This window comes from Ictidomys tridecemlineatus, chromosome 4 (genome assembly GCF_052094955.1).
Source record: "Ictidomys tridecemlineatus isolate mIctTri1 chromosome 4, mIctTri1.hap1, whole genome shotgun sequence".
Taxonomy (NCBI): Eukaryota; Metazoa; Chordata; class Mammalia; order Rodentia; family Sciuridae; genus Ictidomys; species Ictidomys tridecemlineatus.
Window position 1 is genome coordinate 48889544 of NC_135480.1, and position 16736 is coordinate 48906279.

At 36.3% G+C, this 16736-nt stretch overlaps 2 protein-coding genes across 34 annotated transcripts in view; one reads left to right on the forward strand and one right to left on the reverse strand.

The window, feature by feature from the left end:
• Positions 1 to 16736, forward strand: part of Btbd10 (BTB domain containing 10) — a 77535-nt gene that overhangs the window by 49179 nt on the left and 11620 nt on the right. For 8 of the 12 annotated variants that reach the window (XM_040284727.2, XM_078046461.1, XM_040284729.2 and 5 more), the window contains 3 exons: positions 390 to 587; positions 3447 to 3557; positions 8773 to 9800. In XM_040284727.2, coding sequence (XP_040140661.1) covers positions 390 to 587; positions 3447 to 3557; positions 8773 to 9026 — 563 coding nt within the window. In that variant the 3' untranslated portion in view covers positions 9027 to 9800. Of the gene's footprint in view, positions 1 to 389; positions 588 to 3446; positions 3558 to 8772; positions 9801 to 16258; positions 16347 to 16736 lie in introns of those variants that run through there. The other 4 variants (XR_013437745.1, XM_078046462.1, XM_021727344.3 and 1 more) reach the window with 2 other exon arrangements.
• The window catches only part of Bmal1 (basic helix-loop-helix ARNT like 1), a 98819-nt gene continuing 92587 nt past the window's right edge, over positions 10505 to 16736 (reverse strand). For all 22 annotated transcript variants that reach the window (XM_078046458.1, XM_078046457.1, XM_078046455.1 and 19 more), the window contains 3 exons: positions 15904 to 15997; positions 11880 to 11982; positions 10505 to 11175 (listed from right to left, as the gene is read on the reverse strand). In XM_078046458.1, coding sequence (XP_077902584.1) covers positions 11015 to 11175; positions 11880 to 11982; positions 15904 to 15997 — 358 coding nt within the window. In that variant the 3' untranslated portion in view covers positions 10505 to 11014. The remainder of the gene's footprint in view (positions 11176 to 11879; positions 11983 to 15903; positions 15998 to 16736) is intronic.

The window sequence follows — 16736 nt, forward strand, 5'->3', positions numbered from 1 at the left end:
ATGTTGAATTGGCTAGAAGATGTGGAACAATATTGAGTTTATTGGTATTTCTTTTATCCCTGTCTTTAAAACATTTCCTCTAAGTTGTACTGATTAGTCATCCATTTCTTTTTGACCCTTCTTTTGGCTCTTAGATGGCTTTTTAGCTTTCTGCTTATCATTCTCTCACTTGCACCCTCATCCTTCATCTGATGAATGTGGTTGTTTTCTTGTTAGCTACCTTTTCTTCCATTTTCTATATGAACTTTTAAAAAACTTTTTAAAAACTAATATATTATCTGAAGGGTTCCAAAGTACTTGCTGATCTAATCTGGTGTTTTATTTGTGTTTTCTTCTTTTTCTTATCAGTCATCCAAAAAATCAAGATACTATTGTGGGTTTCATTTCAGGTGCCCTGATGCATGAGTTATCAAATGATGGTGCTCGTAGACAATTTGAATTTTATTTGGAAGAAATGATCCTCCCTCTCATGGTAGCTAGTGCTCAGAGTGGGGAACGAGAATGCCATATAGTGGTGCTTACAGATGACGATGTAGTTGATTGGGATGAGGAGTATCCACCACAGATGGGAGAAGAATATTCACAAAGTAAGTATTGTGGTATGTTTTCTTTCTCCTAAGTCAGCATTATATCTTTATCTTTTATAATATTAATCCAAGGGCAGGTTTTGTAAAGCAAATACATTGAACTCTTACCATATACCAGGGATCAGCAAACTAGCCTGTGGGTCAAATTCAGCCTGTTGCCTGTTTTTATAAATAAAGTTTATATGTGTTGCCTATGGCTGCTTTCATGCTATCATGGTAGAGTTGAGTAGCTGCAACAGAGACTGCATGGCTCGCAAAGCCCAAAGTATTTACTATCTGGCCCTATAGAGAAAACTGTGCCTATCTGTCCTGGACAGAAGTAGTTTGCTCTTTGTGGATCATCTGAGGGTAACTAAATTCCAGATATTCTGTTTTAAATATTCTGTGTTCCTGGAAGATACAGTGGCCCTTCAGAAGATTTTGTGAAACTGAGTTCTTCAGGTGTTTCTAACCAAAACAGCATATCTTGATCAACATTGACTTTTTTTCTTATTTTACTTATAAAGTTTGTGGTTAGAGTCATTCAGGTTTTTTTTTTTTTGTAAGTTTTTGTTGTTGTTGTTTGTTTGTTTGTTTTGATAAGCTTAGTATTAGTTTTTTTGAGTATGTATAGATGGAGAAGAGTTGAAGAAATGGCTAACCTTCAAGAAGCTTAGTAAAATGGCCCAGCTCCTTATTCTCTAGTCTGTTAACTCAGTAAGGATTAGTTTAAGTAAAAAGTACAAGATTATAGAAAGTACCAAAATCCTTAATGTCAGATTTTTCCATTGTACATACCCTTTTCTAAAAACAAAACAAGCTGACTCCAAATGGCATTCTTACTTACTTCTTTTTTTATGGGGGCTGAAGGGCTACTAGAAATTTAACCCAGGGGGAATTCACCTTTGAACTACATCCCTAGCCCTTTTTATTTTCATTTTGAAACAGGGTTTCACTAAGTTGTTTAGGGCCTCATTAAATTGCTAAGGCTGAACTTGAACCTGTAGTCTTCCTGTCTGGGCCTCCTCGGCTCAGACAGTATTACAGTGTATGCCACTGTGCGGGGCTTTGTTGATTACTACTACTACTACTACTTTTTTTTTTTAGTTGGATACACTACCTTTACTTTATTTATTTATGTGGTGCTAAGTATTGAACCCAGTGTGCCCCATACATTCGAGGCAAGTGCTCTACCACTGAGCCACAACCCCAGCTCCTTTGTTGAGTTTTTTTTTTTTAAGAGAGAGGGAGAGAATTTTTTTAATATTTATTTTTTAGTTTTCAGTGGACACACATCTTTATTTTATTTGTATGTGGTGCTGAGGATCGAACCCAGCGCCCCGCGCATGCCACATCCCCAGCCCTGTTAACATCTTAAAAAGATTTTTCTAAAGATGTTTTTAACATACTTTTGAGTTGACATAGTTTCTTTACATGATGAATTTAAATGAGTGTTTTGATTCTTTTGTGGATAGGTATAATAGGCATTTCTGTTGCTGCTTCCTCAGTCTTAGGTGCTTTCCTGACAGTGGTTTTCTCTAAATAATATGTGGAACAAAAAATTGAACATAACAGATGAAAAATGAAAGATTACCAGAAATCAAAGAAATATGCAAAATTATTGCTATTAGAAAAGAGGTATGAACAAACTTATTTATAGTTTTAGTTTTCAAGAAATTGACTCTAAGAAGAGTAGAGCCAGCTATAGAACACATAAATGACATTATATAGATAAAGAAATTAAAATAGAACTGGCCTTTTCTTTTCCATTGTTAAACTTTCTATTTCAACATTTTTTTTTGTTTTCCTGTATTTTTTTAAGCTTTGAAGCTCACAAGGACTGAAAACATTTTTACTTACTTTGTCTAAGTATATTTGATTTTGTGCCACCTGTGTTCTACCCTGAAGAAGATACATTTGAGGAGATAGAGATAGCCTTTCCAGCCTGATTCCTAAATGTAATTTTATCCTTTGTGAGATGTCAAAAAATCTTTATCTAAAAATAACAGTAATCTTAAGAATTTAAGGTTTGTCCCATGAATAGAATTCATGTATGTATTTTCCTTTATTAGCTCTTAAACCAGCATGTTTGGTTTGTGAGTGTGTCTTTCTTCTTTTGATAAAACCTTTGCAGTTCACCTTTTAAGGGAGATAACTCCACCTGAAAGAGAGAAGGCGAGGAAGGTCCATCAGTCTAACTCCCTGAAGTTCCCAGCCCATTTGGAAGACTCAACATGTTGTCAGTGGAATGTCTGTCCTTTGCAAAACCAGTTTGCTCTAAACAGACTAACCTTGGCAGAACATGCTCGAATCTGCCACTTTTAACATCAGTATTAAGTGGGGCTATTCGCCTGAATGGAAAACAGTTTGTGGGGAGGGTCTTTGTCTTTTGGGGAATTATTAATAGTTGCTCAATCCATGAAATGTGAAATTTATCTGTTTTGTACTCTTTGACTAGGCATTTTTTTCCCTCTTCAGACTAGCCCTTGAAGGCATCTAGCAAAGTCCTTTACTTTGCCTACTCAATAATGATGTATGTATTGATATCTTCTTTTGGTTCTCTTATTTGAAACTTAGGGCAGATCCCATACCAATAACTGTGTATGTGATGTATCTTTCAGAAGGAGATTCTTCCTATGGATTGGGTTATCTGATTGGTTATCAAAGCTTTTCTTGTTTCACTTATGTAGACATTTGCTTCTACATTAACTGTACTGAATATTGTTCTGTCATGTTGGCTAGTCATGCTTTGGCATTAGTGCATCCAGTCTTTGAGTTTTTAGGGCTATCAGGCCTGTTTGATGATTAAGATAAATTTAAGTTCATTTCTAAGTATATTGATTTTTAACATAAAATATTTGTCTTTTTTTTTGTTTCCAGTTATTTATAGCACAAAATTATATAGATTTTTCAAGTACATTGAAAACAGAGATGTGGCCAAATCAGTTTTAAAGGAGAGGGGTCTTAAGAAGATTAGATTGGGAATTGAAGGTAAGTCATTTTTATTATTTCATATTAATTTTTTTAAAATTTTATCCTGTTTAGAATATAGTCTGAATAGTTTAAGAAAAAATTTAGCAAATAATTACAGATTGCTATGGAAAGAGATAAATAACAGAACTACATAACTTTCTTCTAAGAAGACCAATAGAAGGCCATTAGATATTATTCATATAGTGAATAGAGTGATATGATTTTTCTTTTCTGCCACAGTGTGTTCTAATTCACTTTTGAAAAAGTGAATTTGACAAATCCGTGTGGTGTGTGTGGGCATGCATGTGTGTACATTCCCATAACATCAATAGGGTTGCTTATCTAGTGGTGATCCTTGAAGCCAAATAGAATTAAAAACCACTTTTGAAAATTTATTTAGAAACAGTAATACTAGTAGCTTACTGTCATCTTAAGGTATAATAGCTTATTTTTAAGTTAAATGCAAATTACAAAAGTTCTTTCATTTTATTTAAATGTGTTTATATATCTTTTTATTTTATGGTTTAAATGAATTTTTCCATCTGCCTTATCAGATACTGCTTTTATTTAAAATATCCTTATTAAGAACAAATATCTTTCTTGTCATAACAAGATGTAATCTAAATAGAAAAAAGTACTCCAGAATAAGATAACTTATGTTCAAATCCCATGATTTAATTGCTGTATGATCTTGGCTAATGCATTAAACTCTGTGTCTCAATTTCTTCATCTAAATTGGGAGCATTAGTATATACCCTTAAGGTTATTGTAAGGGTGAAATGAGTTAATACAAGAAGTACCTAAAACAGTAACTGGAATGAGGTAAGTTCACAGTGTGTTTCACAATGTGTTTGACCTGATTGAGCTGCTGGAAATCACAGTAATGGGATGCTGAGATATGTGGAAAGAATGATGAGAAACAGGAATTTTGTGGGAAGGGGAGGATACTTGGGCTTAAAAAGCAGTAGAATTGCTGAAAGTGATTCACTCATGCTTGTCTTCATCTGTCATTTTGCACTTAGCTGCCTGGTGTCAGAGCTGGAGAGAAGACAACTTAGAGCTACTTGATTCAGCTTAGGAGGAATAGGGAATGCCTCTCTGAGGAGGAGATATTTGAGCTGAGGCCTGTGACAAGCATAGTTGTAGGCAAAGAAAACAGCAAGTGCAAAAGTGTTGAGGTAGGAATGAGTATAATGTATCTGAGGTGCAAAACCCACAAATATGACTCAAATAGTGAGGAAGAGCTTTGAAGAGATAAGGTGGTCAGAGGATACAGGTCTTGTGGGTCATAGTAAGTGTCTTAAGGCAAGGCTCTCAGCTTTTCTGAGTATCATTTTCTGTATCAGTGTAATGGGTATCCTGTGTATTTTAGAGGACTGTTGTGATGATCAAATGAGGTTTATTAGAAATGACCTTCTTCCCACTTTACTTTTACTTTTTGACTACTAATATTTATAATTTAGAACCACTGAAACCTTCTTGGAAGCTTTGATGCTTTCATAGTGATGAAAGTGCTCCTTAGAACAATGTACCATATAATAGTGTTTAGTCATGGGCTATGAGCTCCACAAGAGAAGTCTAGTTGCATATTGCACACCTATCATGTGGGCTAGTGCTTAGTGTGTAGGAGGGTCTCAGATAGTGAATAATTTATATAATAGCTACATGTAACTTAGATATTGAGAATGAGGACTTCTTTTTTCTATCACAGTGGAAATTCACTTAAGAGTGAATTTCCACTGTGATAGCTGGATAGTTGTAGGCAAAGAAAATAGCAAGTGCAAAAGTGTTGAGATAGGAGTGAGCATAATGTATCTGAGGTGCTAAACCCTTAAGTGAATTTTCTTACTTTTTTTTCTTTTTTTTAAAGAGAGGGGGAGAGAGAGAGAGAGAATTTTAATATTTTATTTTTTAGTTATCGGCAGACACAACATCTTTATTTGTATGTGGTGCTGAGGATCGAACCCCGGGCCGCACGCATACCAGGCGAGCGTGCTACCGCTGAGCCACATCTCCAGCCCCCTTAAGTGAATTTTCATGTAGTTATAAGGACTTAGTTGCAAGTATAACTTATCATTAGTCTTATTAAAATAAATTTAATAGTACATTATATGTGAAGATATTCCACTTATAAAAAATATTAGTATTTTTTTCTAAAAATAATTTATTTCACCCAACAAAATGAATAATAATTCCTTAGAACCAGTCTACATTATAGTTCCCCATTGGTTCCCCAGAATATCTTTTACAGCTGGTCTCTCCAAACCAGGATCTCATCCAGGACCACATCTTATAACTAACTGCTTGTTAAATCTCTCAATCTTAGTTATTTATGGCACTGCTCTATTGAAGAGTCTTAGACAATTGTCCCACTTTTGTATCTGTCCTACTTCTTCCTTTGGTGTCCTCCATTTATTTCTCCCTCTTCTATAATTCCTATAAACTGTACATTAGATTTAAAGGCATACCTTAAATCTTTATTAAGTGATCAGTAAAGTGACAGTCTGTGCCTTCTATTATAAGATTAAATTGATCCCTGGTGTGATATTATTTTGAGACTATAAGAATATTCAGCTCCTGCTATTATCTAAAGGTTTAAATACTACTTGATAATTCATGCCTGAATAATTTTATTATTTTATTAGAGATTGCAAAATGATCATTTTCTAATTCTGTTGTTCCTTTTATGTTTGTTAGAATGGTATTCTTTTGTAGAACTTTCCCCTCTCGAATTAGGCTGTTTGGTTACACAACCATTATCTTTGTTTCTAAGAGGAAGAAACTGATGTTTGAAAGGTTAAATGATCTATTAAAGGTTCATTGAAAATAAATAATAGAGCTGGGACTTGAATCCAGGCCTCTGTGATTTGGAATCTGTGAATGGTTTTGAAATACTTTGTGAGATTGAATTTAAAAAAAAATCAGTGTGCAACTCTTTTTGCCTGTGTACTATAACCTTGGATAAATTGGCCTTTACTGTGCCAAAACAGTAATTAAGCAGGCTTCCTTTCATAACTGTTTTTAGATCCAAAACATTCTTTTCTTTCCCAAATTAATGTGTAGACTACCAGCCATATTTTTCCATCAAGTCTCTTTTTCATCTGAAGAAATAAGATATTTCTGGTACCAAAGAAAAAAATGCAGATTCTTTGTAAGTTAGCTATTTTGTTACCACCCTCCCAATTTACCTACCCGCCTTCCTAATGACAAGTCCTTCACTCAAAAGAAGTCTGATTTTAGAATATTATATGTATTGACTTTCATGGGAGCATATTGGATTGGTGTATGAGACACGTGGGGAAGGTAGAACTTTCGTACCTAAGAAGGGATAATGGAATATAATGCTGAAAGGATGTTTTTAAATGTTCTTATTCCATAATAACCATATTCATATTTATGTTCAGATATTGCAATAGTCAATGTTTTCTAAGACCTGCTTAATTATAAGCAGGATTTGGGGTTTGGTGGATATTGTTAAACAAAGTATCTGGAGTGAGGGTGGAAAAGTATAAATAACCCTGCCTAGTGCACTCTTCACATTACAGTTTAGTGAAAGGCACATCTTAGGAATTTGTTTTGTTTCACCCATCCCTTAATGGAATATCTGTGAGCCTCAGAGGGTAGAATCTAAAGGCAGTTTAGGGCTGCATGGGCTGCTGCTCCCTCCAGCAGACCTATTAGATATGGCCTTACTTCCATCATTAAGAATCTTTCCTGAACTCAGGAAAGCTTTCTTTCATCAGAGTACTCAACGGAGACTTTGAACAGGGTCTGAAATTTAAAGAAAAAAACTCTATAAAGTAATATTATTGAAGTATAGTTACTTTAGAATATAGGAAGTTCATGACTGAGTAATGAAGTCTATACTTAGATGAGATTATGAATTATTCTACCTTCTGCATTCTGAGCAGGAATAGCAAGACACAAGTAGGCTTGGCTCATCTCACTGAAAGTTCAGCTATATATAGAAGCCCTGGTTTCCTAGTCTTGTTCTGGAGCAGAAATTTGTTCTCTATAAGATTTAACAAACTGGGCCGGGGTTGTGGCTTTGTAATAGAGCACTTCCCTTGCATGTGTGAGGCACTGGATTTAATTCTGAGCACCATATATGAATAAATGAATAAAATAAAGGTCCATCATCAACAACAATGAAAGATTTAACAAACTAATAAAACCCTGAATAAAAATCTTCTCTTTGTTCAATAAAAAGTATATGAGGGGTGGGTGTGTAGAACAGTAGTATAGCGCTTGGGGGCTAAGAGGGAACCAGCTACAGTAAATTATGTGTAAAAGCACCAAAGTATATTCAGGGAAAAGTGTAGAGTTTAATATGGCCAGTGCATTTAAGAGTTCTAGGGTGAAATTAAATAGGTTGGAATCAGGTTGTAAAAACCTTGTATACTATGCTAAGGAGTGTGGAATTCCCCTTGAAACATAAGGAAACCATTGGTAGATTTTAAGCAAGAATGCAATGTGATTACATTTGTGTGTAGAGGTGATTCTGTGTGCAGGACAGTGAATACAATGAGATTGGAATTTATTTCTAATAGTCCAGGAGAAATCAAGGACAAGGGACTGGAGTTGGAAACATTTCTGATCTATGCTTTAAATGATGGTAGAATGAAAGCATGAAACAAAGAAGACATTCTGCAGATCTTTAGGAGGTTTTTAGCTTTATTTACTACTCTGCTATATAAGGCCTTTTTCTTTTTCTTTTCTCTCTGATACTAACTATAGTCTGACTTTGATCCATGGGCCAAATGTAACCCATTACCTGTTTGTAATTTTTAAAAGTTTTATTGGAACCATTTGTGTATTCTTTATGCTGATTTTACTTCATAGAGTTGAGCAGTTTCAATGGAAAACATGTCTGAAATATAACTCTTGACATTTACTGCTAGAGCCCAAGATCTGCTCCAGATTATATACCATTGTACTAGAGATCCATCTCCTTCATAGTCCACTTTAACAATGTTTTTGGTGGTTGATTTATTGAATACCTGAAAGAATGGTAGAAAGCTTTGGGAATTACATCAATAGGACTTTAGTTTCTGGCTGTTGAATCAAATGGCTAGATGGATGGAATATTGGTTTCCCTTGTTTTAATTTCCATTTGTTCAGAATCTGTGCCAAATAAGCTCTCATAGGCTATACTGGATGAGAAATTGTGTGTGCGTGTGTGTGTGTGTGTGTGTGTGTGTGTCCTCAGTTTTAAAACCTTTCTTTCCTCCAGGTTATCCTACCTACAAAGAAAAAGTAAAGACAAGACCTGGGGGCCGCCCAGAAGTTATTTACAACTATGTCCAAAGACCCTTTATCCGAATGTCATGGGAGAAGGAAGAAGGAAAGAGCCGACATGTAGACTTTCAGTGTGTAAAGAGTAAATCTATCACCAACTTGGCAGCAGCTGCCGCAGACATTCCCCAGGATCAGCTGGTTGTCATGCACCCAACTCCGCAAGTGGATGAGTTGGATATCCTTCCTTAAAACCATAGCATGCTACTCTTCACAGTGACGTTGTACTCTCCTCATTCTGCACTGCAAGGCTACTCTTCATTGTGAGATGCACATAACGTTTTAGGACATTGCAGTGTAGGCTTTTTTAAAGACCAAAGGTAGCTGAATGGTTTTTTAAATGAGTACAACTCTAGCATCCTGAGGTTCCAGTTATATAAATGTATTTGTTTACCAGTAGGTTTGTGAAATTGGTTCTTTGTATGGGGGACAGTCCTTTTTCACACATCTAGATCTTTTCAGAAGTGGTGGAAATTGGCAGCTGGGGTACTTTCAGTCTAAATTGATGTTCATCACACCCCAGATAAAATGCAGAATATTATATGGTTGCACTTTATAAATGGTGGTTAAATGGAACCGTTCAAGCCATTTTATAGTTACGATGCACAGTGTAACGTAAATAAGTGCTTCTATCAGAGTATTCCTTCAGTAAAATGTGTATAATTTGTTGCCCTGGATGATGGGCTTATTTGAATGATTAGGATGAGATTCAATGCTCATATCTTACCAGTTCACTTACCTCCAGTGCCGTTTCACCTGTTTAGAGTGAGTCACATGCAGGGAGTGTGAACATCAGAGGTGGTTTATTATCCGGTCTGCCTTACCCTTAATCTGTTCACAGATATTTATTTACTAATGCTTTCTTTTCTTAAGAGTTATGGGATAGGAAAATGAAGTGTTTGCTCTTCATTTACTAAATGATTGTAAACTCAAGTTTTTCATCAAAATAAAATTCCATTGTTTTAATGTTTCTGACCAAATTTATAAACACCTTGACCAGATTTTTAGTCTCATAATTCATGTTTGTCTGTCTTATTACTGTAAAAGTACAACTAGAAATCAAATAGTAGCGCAAGGAATTAAATTTGGTATATGTGTGATGAGGTACTTAAATTTCCTACTAATTATAAAATATACTATAAATCCAAAGCAATGTTAGAGCTGAAAAGAGAGCATTTTCTCATCCAACCTGGTATGAAAGGTGGATGACTTAGTAAGGCGTGTGGTAACTGGATTTCAGAGCCAGTTTCTGATACTAGTTAAATGCTTTTTCCTTTATGCTGTGCTGCTCTGTTCAAGAAGGAATCAGAACTATTTAGGTGGTTTGGTTCTAGAATCACTTAAATGTTTGAAGCCATATTACTGCAAGTAGAGGCAGCAGTGGAGAAGCTAGTTTGTTTACATGTGATCCTGAAATTCAGACAGGATTTGATTTGTGTGTAAGCAGTTACACCTTTGTTCTCACTAAATAGAAATGGCCACAGTTTGGAAATTATTTTCATAATACATCTAAGATAATAGCAAGGGGGAATTGTGTAAGTCCCAGAGTTGTTATGAAGATTAGAAAGGCATTGCAAATGATAGTTTTTAAATATCCACTATTGGAATTAATGATACAGATCTGCAGCATGTAGGAATTTTTTTTCTTAATATTTGAAGTGGGAACAGTATTTATAGAACAAGGGAAACATTTATTAAAAATATTTAACTGTCTAATACATTATACTTTAACCCATATTTATAGTAAAGGATTCTTACAAGGAAGAATAAACAGCTTTATGATACAATTAGTATAAGAAATATCCACATGGGGGACTTCTTTGTAGTGTAAAAACACCATACATCTGAAATGACCATTTGCATATAAAAGCTACCAATGATGCTTCTGTGCACAATGATTAAAAAATTCAACACAAACAGAATCCAAAATATACAATTAATGCAAGCTATCCACAGCTAGCCCAATAATCAATGATGAGGAAACACTGGCGCAGGCTTAGTTCCACTTTGTCTGAAGTTACACATAGTAAGATTGACTTGTATCAATGGCTCTGAGATGGCTTTTATGAGATCAGTACATAAAAGCTGTTCTCTCCCTATCCAGTAAGCTTCACAGACTGTAAAACTCCACCAGTAATGCACTTTGATACTGTATCTGTTGCCAAAGCAACATGTAGTGTTTACAGCGGCCATGGCAAGTCGCTAAAGTCAACAGGGCCACCCAGCCCAGCATCTGCTTCCAACAGGCTCATGATGACAGCCATTGCTGCTTCATCATTACTGGGACTACTTGATCCTTGGTCGTTGTCTATCATGTCTATGCCTATGTGGGGGTTTTCACCTGTGGAGATAAACACTAGTCAGTGATTTTATAAATTCCAAAGTGTGTTTAGACTTAGTAAGCAATTTCTAAGCAACATTTAATTAGAAAATTATATTTAAAAGTAAGGGGTGAGAGGCTGCTTTGGGGCTCTATTGCCATAAGCATATATACATTCATACATTTATTCAGCTTTGCTGTTTATCAGAGGAAAGGACCAACTTTTTAGAAATGAAAGCAAAGTGCTTAAAATTACATAAATGTTAAAGATGTTTGCATTCACCTCATTTTAATATTCTGATAACTATTTAAGAGAGGAGAAGGGAAAGTTTACAGACTGAATAGCAAATAGGAAAGGAGAACGTAAGAAAAAAGAGATCAAGAAGAGGATGCATTGGGAGAAATAATTGTTATTACTTAATGACTTATCACCCTGGTTCTTATTGATCACTCTTTAGGGCTTTACCTCTGAACCTCTTCCTCTGAAGATTGTGCCCCACATATGAGAAAAAAATATATCTAGGCTGTTGCAGACATATATAGATCCCCACCAAAATACAATCATTAAAGTCTACTTTGAACTATTTTAAACAAATTTTAAACATTTATTTTGTTCCTGTCAAATTTATCTAGAACTAGCTTCTCTTGTACAATCAGTTCTTAAAACATTATGTCAGGTGTATTGCAAGCTCATTGCAATAGAAGTGAATAATAATGCCACTTACCAAGAATAGAAGAACTATCAGAATATGGATAACTTGGGTTCTCTTGAGCCTGCCCTGGCAGTAGGCCACTGGAAGGAATGTCTGGAGTCCCTCCGTTTAAAATCTACAAACAAAAGGGTGAGGGGGGGACAGGGTGAGATTTTCCAATCTTAAGTTTATTTAATAATCTTAAAATTTCAGTAAGTATCATGTGTTGATATCATTAAGAAAACGAAACGTGTTGGAAAGAGGAAGGCAGGTGAGGAGAGAGAGCTTCCAATTGGTTCAGTTTCCTGTAGGAAACTGATTTCAAACAAGGAACTATGAGGAATAGTCCTAGTGAGAAAAAAGCTCTCCCTCACAGTATTCTTTGATCTGCATTTGATTTAGCCCCTCACAGGTGACTTAAGCTGAACAAAATCCCAATTATCAAGGATCATGCTGTCCACAATACTACTTTAAGGCCAAGGCCTAAACATCAGTGAGCCCAGCAGTGTAGTTCCCCTGTAAGGGGAACAAGTGTTATTGAAGAAGAAATAGGGGTTATTAACAAGTTATGAAGAAACAGCTCTAAAGAGCCACAAATGAACAAAATACTAGAAGTAATCCTTTGATCATCCAGTATACTACAAAGGCCAACTCCAGTAACCTCTGGTTTATGTTCTTAAGATAGGCCACTGAGGAACACTATATTACTCCCCAATAGTAGAACTCCTAATTCTGTCTCAAAATCCCTCTCCCCTCCCACCTCTTTCTCCTTGAGAATTATTTGGACAGGAGTGAGGGAACAATTTGTTAGCTGCTGGATTTCAGGAGAAGCAGTGACTTCAAGCCTTGCCAGTAGGGGGCATTACAGCTATTGCCACAGTTCAACTTTGGCCTAGGGACCACTTTACCATGCTCTTTTTATCTACCCCCCCCCCCCCCCGCCTTACTAGGGATGAACTCATGACCTTGCACATACTAGCAAGCACTGAGCTAACCCCCAGCCCCTTTTAAATTTTATTTTGAGACAGGGTCTCCCTACATTGCCCAGGCTGGCCTCAAACTTAAGCTCTTCCTCCAGAGTGACTGGGATTATAGCCGTGCACCACCACACACAGCACCTTTATACTCATAAAATTTATTGAGGACTCCAAAGAAGTTTTGCTTCTGTCGGCTGTATTTACCAATATTTACTATATTTGCAATTAAGACTAACATTTTTAAATATGGCAAACCTGTTACATGAATAATTAATGTTAATTGAATGAAAAATGACTTTTCCAAAATAATCAGTGAAAAAGAGTGTTATTATTTTTCATTTTTGCAAATCTAATGTCTGACTTGAGATTTTAACTGGATTTTCATATCTGCTTCTCCATTCAGTCTATTTGTAAATGTTATTTGATTGAAATATATGATCTCACCAGATAATTGGAAAAGGGATTTCAAGTAGTATTCTTTGAAATTATAGCAACACTTGACATAAAGTATAAGTTTTTTAAACATTATAGTTGCACTATGGAATCTGAAACATTATCAGTTTTTTTGTACTCAGTTATGTTAAGGTCCATTGATGCATCTGGGCACTTATCTTGAATAATTTTGAAATAGCTTGCATTGGTCGTTTATAGGATATTGGTTTACAGTTATGCAGATCTTCCTAATGTTGACACATTTCATCACACAAAATGAAAACATCACCATTGTTAACACCATCCCATAAATTATGAAGTTTTTGTATCAAAGTAGCAGATACATGCTTTCTAACATTCCAGTTTTTGTTTGAAAGCTCGAATTTTATCAGTACTAATAAATACTGTTGTTTTTCTTGAATTGAAAAATGTGCGCTAAATATTAAAGTCCACATAACCAGAGTCTGCTGGAGTAGAACTGGTGTCCTGTGAAACAAACAGCTAGTTTAGTTCACAACTTAATTCCACAAATCTTTTTCTTGAGACAAGTGTCACACTCAGTTTGTAGCACAAGTGCTCTAAAGTAATGGTTTTCCATTTCTCTGAGTACTGCCTCATTAAAGGACTTTCTTAAATGAAACTGGCTTTAAATTATTATTAGAAGTGTTTGATGGTGAAGAATACAAGGACTTCTGTAGTTTGGAGCCACTGCTCTGCTCTTTGCAAAAGCACCAGCAGCTTCACTCAGGATCACTTTGGCACTATAGTGTACATATGAATACAGTGCAGGAAAAAAGGGTAATGTTTTAGCATTATTATGGAAATCACTTTGGCCCTACAGTCCCTTGAAAGTGGCTAGGAAGGGCCACTTTTACTTTTCTGGATCTGCTGCACCATTTAATGCTGCTGTCATTTTTTACTTCATCTTGTTTAAGCTGCTTTTCTTCCAGGTCCTATTGCTGAGGACTCATCTCAAGAGAAAACATTCAAACTTTCTTCTCCCAGACCCATTTTTATAAGCCCGAAGACAAGGGGAAATTTTTATAAATGCCTGAAAAATGCTCTGGGCTTTATGGTACAAAATACAGCTTTGGATTACTGGTAGTTGGTGAAAAGAACCAAAAGTGACAAAACCTGAATTGTAGTTTGCGGCCCTACTTATTAAACAAATACCATAGATCCTGAGTTTTGTCCTCTGTAAAGTTGTGAGGAGAGGATGAGAGAGTGAAAAGTTCTCTGAGTAACATTTAAGCATATACTAGAATGATAAGCTTTCAAATACAAGTAGTAGAATTCTTGGTCATTCTAAGAGTCAAGGGCTGAAAAGTTGAATTGAGAAGCAGGGACCATGAGACCACTCTAAGGAGTTAGGGGAGAAGGACTAGGGAAACAATAGGAGAATAGTGCGAAGAGTTCAACTGGCAAACAATAGGTGGGAGGATCTAGCCCAGACTTCATTTATTGATGATATTTTCTGAGTCATTCCCAAGGACCAGGCACTTTTGCATATATTTTCTCATAATAGAACTTCATGTACAAAAATGCTAAATATTCTAATCAATAATAGTTCACTACAAAGAAAATTAAAGCTAAAAGTTGTATACGGTTGCAACTAGCATGTGGCAAATCCAGGCTTCAAACCCTGGTATACTTTAACAATGCTTTTACTCATTTATTTGTTGACTTTCAACCCTAGGACGAGAGTGAAATTCCTTTTCAAATGTATATTCTTGCATAAGGTTCACATATAAAATAGAAGTAAAGCTGTCCTGGTAGATGCAGGAGTCCTGCCCTTGCCCTTTCTCCTTACCGTCTACCGCCACACTGATCCCACTTGGTAGTATCCTGAGCCTCTGAGGAGCCCAGTTGTAAAAACCCCTGCCTTGCTTTTCATATTTAATTTACATATAGGTTCTACCTAAGTGAACTCCTGATTTAGTAGTGAAATGGGGAAATAAGACTTTATGTCCAAAGATGCTGGCCTCTAGGATAACCTATACGGACATAGGGCACTATGAATAGATTTATGACTTAACAATATGGCCCTGGTTTGTAAATTCTCTGGCAACAATGAAAACAGATGAGTGGTTTCCAAACCTCTTCATAGTGCTGACTTCAAAGCCAGCTTTTTATGAGCATTGGTGACTGATAAACTATCTATGCCCAATGCTGTCACAACACAGGAAACCTAGGTGGCAGATCCCCAAATATGCTGCAGCTATAAACCCTGGCTTGATTTCCAAAGTGTTGCTGCTGCTATTTCCAGTCACTTCCCTAGATGCTAGTACTTTTTTCTCTTTTGAAAACTCCTGGAAGACAATGAGATACTTTCCTATCTGTGCTACTTAATAATCCTCCTTTCCTCATGGAAACTTTTGAATTGTCCCCTCAGCAAAATGGACTGAAAACCCCTCTTTCCTTAGAATGTTCCTTCTGTATTCCCATATTCACATAGAGTAAAGCCTTGGAGGATACCAGCAAGTCTCCCTAGCTCCACCAGCCTGCTTTGAAGCCAGCTACACAGATGCATGCACTTCCTCGGGGTGGGGGAAAGAGTTAAACTTGCTTCAAAAATAATCAACTGCGATTCTATACTTTCACCCCAACATTTCAGAACTTGCATAGGAGGCCCTGTAGCCCAACCTTACCTTCTTGCCTCCTGGAGAGGAGGCATCAGGGGGAGGCGTACTTGTAATGTTCAATGGGCTGGAGCCACAGCTGGAAGGCGATGACCCTCTTATCCTGTCAGAGAAGAGTTGAATTACATTTCCTTTTCTCTTTCCAGGGGAGGAGTGTTTTTCAGTGGGTAAGGATGAGAAGGAAGATGAGGATATAGACTAGAGATTGGCAAACTTTTTCTGTAAGAGCCAAAGAGTAACTTTTCGGATCTGTGGGCCACATGGTCTGTCATGCTACTCCACTCTGCCATTGTGACTTGAAAGCCTCAGACAAAATATAAATGAGCACAGCTATATTCCAATAAAACTTTATTTACAAAAACAGGTGATGAACTGGATTTGTTCTGCAGGCACCTGATTCAGAAGGGAGACTCCAAAATCAAGGATCTCAGTGACAAAGCCCTTGGATTCAGGTTGGTGAATTTCTAGTTAGTGGCCCATTTTATTTCCTCAGAGTCCAGATGAGTTGAAGATCTTAGAAGTTTAACTTCCCACTTTGATATTATGAATGAGAATCCATAACAAATGATTTACTCTCTTTCCTATAAATATTGTTTAGCTAGTGCATGTGCTTAGGAAATGGAAGGTATCAGGATTGCTCAGCCAGACCTAGAAAATAACCCAGTAGTAGAAATAGTAACAGCAGCCCCTAAAGTAGCAGGTTAGGGAAAGTAGATAAGGGCCTTTCTTGGAATATCTCATCAGAGCAGGTTTATTATAGAAGGAAAGACTTAGAACTATAAATCTACATAAACTTGTCAGGCTGAAGGACCTCACGAAAGGGAGCCAGGGCTTGACACTAG